The sequence below is a fragment of the Balaenoptera ricei genome, chromosome 11, assembly GCF_028023285.1.
Source record: "Balaenoptera ricei isolate mBalRic1 chromosome 11, mBalRic1.hap2, whole genome shotgun sequence".
Lineage (NCBI taxonomy): Eukaryota > Metazoa > Chordata > Mammalia > Artiodactyla > Balaenopteridae > Balaenoptera > Balaenoptera ricei.
This window is the reverse complement of record NC_082649.1, coordinates 65705735-65714648: the sequence shown is the minus strand read 5'-3', so window position 1 is coordinate 65714648 and position 8914 is coordinate 65705735. Positions and strand designations below refer to the sequence as shown.

Sequence of the window (8914 nt, the reverse complement as noted above, 5' to 3'; positions counted from 1 at the left end):
CAGAATGGGTCCCCATATCAGGTGGGCACCTTTGCCTGCTGTGGCTCCCAGTGCTATTTAGTCCCTCACACTTATTGCCTTGGCTTTTTTGCCATCTTCCCTAGACTGTAGCCTCCAGAGTCATCACTTCTGGTTTACTCTGCTGTATTTGGTCATACAGCACAGTGCCAGGTATGCGGTGAATGAATTAATGCACAACGAATCTTCACAGGCATTATCTGCCTCATTTGACTGCATTTAGATTCCAGCAGCAGCGTTTTGCAGTTCATGATGGTAGGCCTTTTCTTCTGAGAGCCTCTCAGCCTGAAAGCTCTGTCTTTTCTTCTCCTTCTATTTAATTCCTATTTCCCTCTTATACCCAACAAAAATTCCTCTTTCATCAATCTCAAATGAACCCAGCTGGGATTCATGGTTTGTTAGTTGAATTGAATCCCAGGTTGAATGAGAGACCATAGCAGGAAGGAGGGCTCTAAGCCCTGTTTCCTGGATCATATAAGTGTGGAACCTGAGGAAATGCTCCCCCAACTCTTCTTGCCTCCTGGTGGCTCCCATCTGGGCTCCCTGGGGATGTGGATGGAAGCACCTTAGGGCACATCAGGGCATTTAGAGGACTGGAACACCACACTTGCTCTGTTCAGAATTGCCTCTGCCTTGCTCTCTGTGTCTCCTGGTAACACTGCCCCTTGAATATGTAAGGCTTTGCAGGCACTGCCTACAACCATCAAGTACTTTACAGCATGTATCTCTCTGCTCCTTTGCCCTGGTTGGGAAATGTTGCACCAGGCCTAGTTACAGTTTGCACTTTTAGAAGCAGCAACCCTGTATGGGGACCTGAGAGATTGCTGAGCAGTGACAATGATATTTCAAAGTCCAGAATCTACGTGACAAGCACTTTGTTGGGGTGGCCAGATATACTTTAGCTGAGCTGACAGAGAGCCAACCAGTGCCAGCATGTGGAGACTTAAAAGAAAGCAACAAAATGAAGAGCGCGTATACCAGTGATGGCATGGCAACCAAGTTTTATTAAAATTATCCCGATCTTATTGAATGGTTCTACGTAAACATGTTTTTGAATAAGCCTATTAAATTCATGTGGAGAAAAATAATATTAGATCAGTTAATTTGCAAACCTTATTTTAATGACTATTTACAATATTTTTATTTCTGCAGATAGGTGCATTTCTCTTCTCATAAAGAGAAAACAAGAGAAAGGATTACATGGTGCTGTTTCCTAGGAGAAATGTGGAGCAAAACTAATGTGCGATGTTTAAAGTATGACCGTGAAAATCATCCCCCCTCATGTGCTTAGAATTTCAAATATCGGGATTTCAAAATTAGAAGATAATTGTATGGAAATAAAGTATGCTGCATGGAGCTTTGCTGTTAGATAATCTCGTCTTTAGACATGTTGGGGATAATATTCTGGTCCCCATGCAGAGAGGACTGCCTTGGCTAATAATCCCCACTCAGCAGTGGGGAAGGATTCACAGGTAAATCCCCACAGGATTTACAGGTGGGGGAAACAATAGTATGGGATCTGTATGGTGTAGCAAAGGGACTCAGGGATTTGCACTGGCTTGTCCTGGCAGAGTGACCTCCGTGCTTTGTATCCTCTTGTGTCAGTGAAGCTCTTGGCCAACATTGGCCCGCTTTTCTGTCTCATCTGAATTCTTCTGTAGTCTCAGCTTTGTTTCCAGTTTCTGCTTCCATTCTTCTCTGAGCCTGAAAATAGAAACAAAATATACACAAACGGAGTATTCATCTCCATGGCTTTTGGTTCAGGGAAGCTTCCTTCCTTTTTATTCTGAAGGTTTCTGTGTATGCATGTGTGTGCATGCATGTGTTCAGGTTTTAAAAAGTGTGCAGAAGACTTGCAAATTTAAATATATACATATTTGAACTCTCACTTCTGTTTGAGCACTATTCTAGTCTTAATTCTCTGAAATTTCCCTTGAAAGTGCAATATCTTTAAAGTACAGGAGGGGGAAAAAAACCTTAAATCTAGAATTATTTACCCAGCAAAGCTACCTTTCAAAAACAGAGGTGAGATAAAGTTGTTTTCAGATATGCAAAAACTGGAAGAATTCACTACCAGCAGACTGTCACATATGACATGTTAAAGGAAGTCCTTCAAGCAGATGGAAAAATGACACCACATGGAAATCTGCACAGTGGAATGAAGAGCACCTGGAAAGACATCTGTGTGTGTGCGTATTAATACTTTTTTCTTCTTACTATTTAAATCTCTTTAAAAGATAGTCAGTGGTTCATGGGAGTTCCCTGGCGGTCCAGTGGTTGGGACTCTGTGCTCCCACTGCAGGGGGCACGAGTTCTATCCCTGGTCAGTGAACTAGGATCCCTCAAGCCGCACGGCACAGCCAAAAAAAAAGATAATCAGTTCAAAGCAAAACTGTTAATGATGTAATATGGCGTTTATAACATATGTGGAAGTCAAATTGTACTTTGTATAATAACACAAAGACCAGGAGCGGAGAGATGGGACTATATGATTGTAAGGTTCTTACCCTCTACAGGAAATAATGTATCGCTTGAACGTAGACAGTGATAAGTTAAAGATGTATATGTAAATGTTAAAGCAACCACTAAAATAACACACAGAGATATAGTTAAAAAGCCAAAAGAGGAGATAAAATGGAATCATAAAAAATATTTAATTCAAAAGTAGGCAGAAAAAGAAAGGGAATAAATAACTGTTGAGAGAAATGGGTGACAAATAACAAGATGGTAGATTTAAACCCAATCATACCAATTAATGTTAATGACATAAGTAATCCAATTGAAATGCAAAGGTTGACAGATTGCATTAAAAAATATCCAAATATATGTTGCCTATAAGAAACTCATTTTAAATATGAAGACACAAATAGGTTAAAAGTAAAAAGATGGAAAAATATCCCATCTTAACCCTAATCAACGAAGGCTGGAGTGGTTATATTAACAACAGACAAGGTAGAGTTCATAGCAAAGAATATTACCAAAGAGAAAGAGGGTTGTTTTGTCATAAAAGGTTTAATTCATCAAGAGTATATAATAATCCTAAATATTAATGTACCTAATACAGAGCTTCAAAATACATGAAACAAAATGTGATAGATCTGTAAGGAGAAATAGACAAATCTGCAAATCTTCAGTACCCATATTTCAACCATCAGTAAAACAGACAAGAAATCAGTAAGGATATAGTTGAACAACACTGTCAACCTACTGCTCCCCACTAATTAAAGGCAGTAACTCCCCAACATCCCTCTTCTGTCAGTGTTTGTTTCTCTATGATAAAAATAACAAGGAGGAAACTGAGGCACAGGGAGACTTGCTACACATCCGGAGGGCTCTTCCTTTAGCATCTTGCTGCTGCTATATTCAATCCTGGATTAAGTGGGAGTGTGGAGGAGGCAGGGGGCCTGACATTTGTGAGCCCTGACCTTGGGCCCTGCCCCATGCTGGGTGCTTTAGGCACATTTTCTTTTTTTTTTTTTTTTAAGATTTTTTTGATGTGGACCATTTTTAAAGTCTTTATTGAATTTGTTACAATATTGGTTTTGTTTTATGTTTTGGTTTTTTGGGCACGAGGCATGTGGGATCTTAGCTCCCGGACCAGGGCTCAAACCCGCACCCCCTGCATTGGAAGGCAAAGTCTTAACCAGTGGACCATCAGGGAAGTCTCTAGGCACATTTTCTTATTCAAGCCTCAGAACAACCTAATGAACCAGAACTGTCTTCTACAATTTATGAAGGGACAACGTGGAGTAGTGGTGAGGAGCAGAGACCCTCTGGAGCCAGACTACCCAGGTTCAGATTAGAAGAGGCAGGAGAAGGATAAATAAGAAGTTAGAGTCTTGCGACCCCACCAACCAGAAAGTGTCTTTCCTGCAGTCTTTTTTATGTGCATGGAGAGATCCTGCACACATATATTTTAATGTTTTAATAAACCACAGTTTGTTTCAGAGCCTATTTTATTCACCCCTTGGCTTACTCCTTGCTTAGAGACAAGGTTTTTGCATCTTCCGCAGGTCAGCTTCACTCCACCTGAGGCCTTCTGTGTACTGCCCCGGGGGACACACACGTGGCACAGGCCTCAGTGTGGCCTCTGGTGTGCAGCATGCTGAGTGGCCTGGCCTCGGGGGAGGAAGATGGCAGGGACTCCCCAGATGACTGGCCACCTGACTCAGCTTCTCTGAGAATCCCTGGACAAGATGCCCTAACACAACGCCTCAGCAGGTAGGACAGTCTGCTTTTTCTTGCCTGTGGCCAGGAATATGGCTGAGCAGGTCTCTGCATGTGGAAGTAGCTGGGTTCGCCTCTAGGGCTCAGGACGGGGTTTTGGAAGGTAACAGTGAATTTAACTCTTGTGAGTTCACACATGTTCTCAGCCCAGCAACCATGGACTGACAGTATGGGGTCATGGGCCCTGCCATTGGGCCAGCACACACCTGCCCCACCAGCAACTGGCCACACACTAGCTGTGGTCTTAGTGAACAGACAGTAGCTGAGCTGTTCCCTATGAGGGGGTAGACGACCCGGCCTGTCCTTCCCTGTGTCCTGTGGGTGACCCCCTGCAGTCATCGAGAGGCAGTATGTGTGAGGGTGGTGAGGTGCCACTGTTTCCAGAGACAGCAACCCTGGTCTGCTCACGTGAGTTACTGCTCTCCACTCGACTTGCTTGGCTAGAACAGGGATGCACACCAGAGGGCTGAGAGCCCATTGGCCCTCCTCCTAGAACACGCAGGACATCCTGTGTCTTTACCCAAACGAGCACTGAGAATTAATTGGTCATTGTCTCCTTTGCTTGATTGCTCTTCACGGATACATCTGCTGATCTGCTCCCCAAATTTAGTGTAACCCTCACACACTAGAAATGGTGACAGAGAGGAGAGATTTTTCTGTTTATACAGATAAGAACTAGAGTGTACATTTGTTAGCTTAGAAGAATTTATATTTATTGATTGATTGATTGATTGATTGATTGATTGATTGATTGATTGCTGTCGCGCGGCATGTGGGATCTCAGTTCCCCCACCAGGGATTGAACCTGCACCCCCTGCAGTGGAAACACGGAGTCACCGGGGAAGTCCTAAAGAATTTTTAAAATTACTGCCCATAACCATAGATGGTGACAGGACCATATGCATGGAAAATCAAAATAATTATGTCCTTTAGGATGCCCATCTGACATTTTTCTGGGGAAATCAATTTTGCTTTTAAAAAACAGACAAGTAAGGGTGGGTATGATGTGTCCATGTGGGTTCATGGATTGTAACAGATGCATCTCTCTGGTGGGGCATGTTGCTGGTAGGGGAGGCTGTGTATGGCAGGGAGGGGGTGTATGAAAGCTCTCTACTTTCTGCTCAGTTCTTCTGTGAACCTAAAGCTGCCCTAAAAATTAAAGTCTATTTTTAAAAATTAATTATCAATAATAAAAAATAGACAAGCCACATACTTTCCCAGTGCACTTCTTCCCAGGCGATGCTCTTCTGATTCTCGGTAATAAGTCTGTTTGCCAATTTCTCTTTCCCAGAAGCGTTTGAGCTCGTGACAGGTGTTCCGGCAGAAGACCTCCCGGCGGACGTACTGATTGTTCATCACCTGAAAAAGAAAATATCAGTCGAACCCCCGTAGAACACGTTCTCTTGGACTCTGGACGGTACAGACCCTGCTATTTACCTGAGGGAGACCCAGGTCAGGCACAGAACCTCATGGGGGGGTACACTGGTTTGTTGACAGGATCCAGGGATGTGAAGGCAGAAGCTCCCTGCTGGAGCCTGGCGTGTCACAGGCACCTAGCAAATACCTCTGTCCTTCCTTCCTCCTTACAGATGAACGGCCCCTCAGCTTTTTATCAGCAAGTAGTGTGTGACAGGCATTTTGTGCCTTTAGTTATCACCACATCCCCATGAGTCAACATTCCCTTCCTCATTTTATAGGTGAGACATTTGAGGAGTGATAGAATTTGCTTGTGGTCCCACAACTGTAACTGGCAGAAGGCAGGCTTCACACTTCTGAATGTTTTCAAGCCCTTTACTGAAGAGGTTTGTCACAGAAAATGGTCCCAACATCTGACACAACCGAGCAAGCAGCTTTGAGGTTTGTGCGTGCCTGTGTGTGTGCACAAGCTTGTGTGTGAAATCATACATATCAGATACTCAAAAATGCTCACTTTTTTACACGAAGAAACCCCTGCCCAACTCCTAGACCTTGGTTGGTCTAGCAGACAGGTCAAAAGCAGGGGCTGGAGGGTGAGAGTGGGTGCGGGGAAAGGAGTTAGTGGGCTACTGGAAATGTCCAGGGAGGAGCTATGACCAGGTGGTAGAGGCAAGGGTAATGAAGGCATTCTGGAGGTGGTCAGCGCCATGTGGTAAAAAAAGGTGAGGGATGTCAGTGGAGCTGCACTGGCTGTGCCTGTGCAAAGATGGGCAACCAGAGGAGGAGGGCCGTGCAGAGTGACCTTGAGCAGTGCTGGACAGAGTTTGAGTTGCCTGGGCGCTAACATCCAAGGGGAAGTACTGAAGGGGCGTCTGGACACCTGGGTCTGGAATCAGCATGAAGGTCTGGATCACAGCTCTCCCAGAGGGACTGACAAGGGCAGGGTGGAAGCAGAGAGGGGTTTGAAGCCAGACATTCACTGCAGACCTATTTGTCCATTAACTTGATGCACCTTCTGTTTGACAATAAGTTCTCCAGGCCTCAGACTCCTCATCTTTAAAATTTCTCTGAAGATTAAATTTGATCATGAATATTCAATTGTTTCACAGTTTATAAAGTTCTGAATAAATATAACTTTTGTAGTTCTAAAACCTCAAACTGTATAGGACATAGTGTAATAATTAACAATAAGTAATTATCACAACCTCCCCCAACTTTCTTTCTATAGACATGAAATAATTCTACTTCTCTTCTCTTTTCTTTCTGGATCAGTGTCTGTTGACCTTGGCTGACCTTGGAATCACTTGGGGAGCTTTACAAAAAACAAATGCCAGTCCCCAGGGAGTCTGATTTCATCAGCCTGGGATGTGGCCTGGGTGTCAGGATTTTTAAAAGCACCCCCTGTGATTCTAATGTGCAGCCAAGGTGAGAACTCGGTCTTTGATCCTGTCCTCTTATGCGATGGTCACGTCTGGGTCAGAGCTGGCCCCAGGGACACTGAGGTAGTGAGGGCTGAGCATAGGGAGGTCACAGCAACAGCCATCTTGCAAGGTAAGCACTATTCTGCAGATAAGAAAGTTGAGTAGCAATTTGGCTTTATCGAGGTCATACAGCTGGTAAGTGGGGCAGCTGTCGTACTCAGGGCCCAGGCCCCATCCACTGCCCCCAACTGTTCCCTAGGGAGGAGGAAAGTGACTTTCTTATCCCCTGGAAGTGCTCAGTGATCTCATACTTTCCTGGCAAAAGAGCAGAGATCCAACTGACCTTGCAGTAAGCCCCCAGAGTTTTTAGGAAATGTGATTATCCTATGTTTTATTTAAATATATTAAAGCATGTACTGGTGCTCAATAAATATTTGTTGAATTGAATAAATGCCCCCCCCCCCCATCTCCAAGTTATCTTTATCCTGAAGAGCTGGCCTGGAAGTGGCAGTGATCCCTGTGGCAGTGCTTCAGGCATTGAGGGAAAGTCTGTGGGGCCAGTGAGGGGCACCCTGGAGTCACCTGGCCTGGTCTGAGGGCTTCGGGGTGCTTCCTCGGGGCAGGGACACGCAGGATGAGTGGGTAGGAGCACCCAGGGTGCAGGAAGTGGACTGTGCAGAGGCCTGTGGTGGGAGCCCCGCAGAACCAGAGTGACAGAAGCAGATGGGGTGGCCTGGGGTCGAGGTGAGGGAGGGGACTGACTGCAAAGGGGCCTGGGGAGCCTTTTAAGCTTGTGGAAATGTTCTGTATCTTGCTTCTCATGATGGTTAAACAACTGTATACAATTGCCAAAACTTATCAAACTGTACATCTAAAGCAGGTGGATTTTATTACACACAAGTTATGCCTAAATAAACGTAGGAAGGGACTTCCCTGGTGGTCCAGTGGGTAAGACTCCGTGCTCCCAATGCAGGGGACCTGGGTTCGATCCCTGGTCGGGGAACTAGATCCGGCATGCATGCCGCAACTAAGAAGTCCTCATGCTGCAACAAAAAGATCCTGTGTGCTGCAACTAAGACCCGGCACAGCAAAAATAAAAGAAATAAAATAAAATAAATATTTAAAAAATAAAATAAAATAAGCGTAGAGAAAAATTGTCTTCTCTCTTTGGACTGGAGATTCATCCAAGCTCCCCAGCTCTAACCTCCTGGGAGACCCAGCATCTCATTGTTAGGGTTTAGCCCACTCCTTCACAGGTAATACATGTTTCTGGGAGCATTTGTGTTTTGGTTTTCTGGCTTCTAAAATGTGGACAACTACTCCACCTTGCAGAAATGTGATGAGGAAGATATCAATAGTTGGAAAGCCTTTTGGAAACACAGGTGATTGTCCTTGATAAATAAATGGCTCTATTCGTCTGTATCTGCTCAGCCAAGAATACCATCCACCAGACTGCACTCCTCTCAAGAGAATCAATAGTATTCCTTCCAGTCAATCACCACCAACCCAGAAAAGCCATAACTTCAATGACAATTATGAACTTTACTTCACAAAATTAATGAGTGCTTAAAGAGAGCGACAGTGTGTAACACCTTCACAGAATTCAGTTAAACAAAGTGTGTTGAACTTGTCACCATCTGTGAGGCATTTGTGCTGCACAAAGTGCCAAATGATGTTAGTGAGTCAACTGAAACAAAGGCACATTTGTCCATTGTGAGCGCTAATTGCTGTGCCAACCATTTAATCTCCTAAGTCTCTGGTCACTCAGAGTATTAAACCCAAATTGAGGAATGTGAGCGTTATTTTAAGAAGAATTTTGACCTATCAATTAT

The 8914-nt window shown here is 44.3% G+C and overlaps 1 protein-coding gene across 1 annotated transcript; it reads right to left on the bottom strand.

The window, feature by feature from the left end:
- Positions 1 to 1619: 1619 nt before the first annotated feature.
- On the bottom strand, positions 1620 to 5607 carry FAM240A (family with sequence similarity 240 member A). Its single transcript, XM_059939440.1, has 2 exons — positions 5459 to 5607; positions 1620 to 1722 (listed from the first exon to the last, which is right to left on the bottom strand). Exons 1-2 carry the CDS (start codon positions 5599 to 5601, stop codon positions 1620 to 1622), a joined length of 246 nt encoding a protein of 81 aa, XP_059795423.1. The 5' UTR covers positions 5602 to 5607.
- Between the last annotated feature and the right edge of the window lie 3307 nt (positions 5608 to 8914).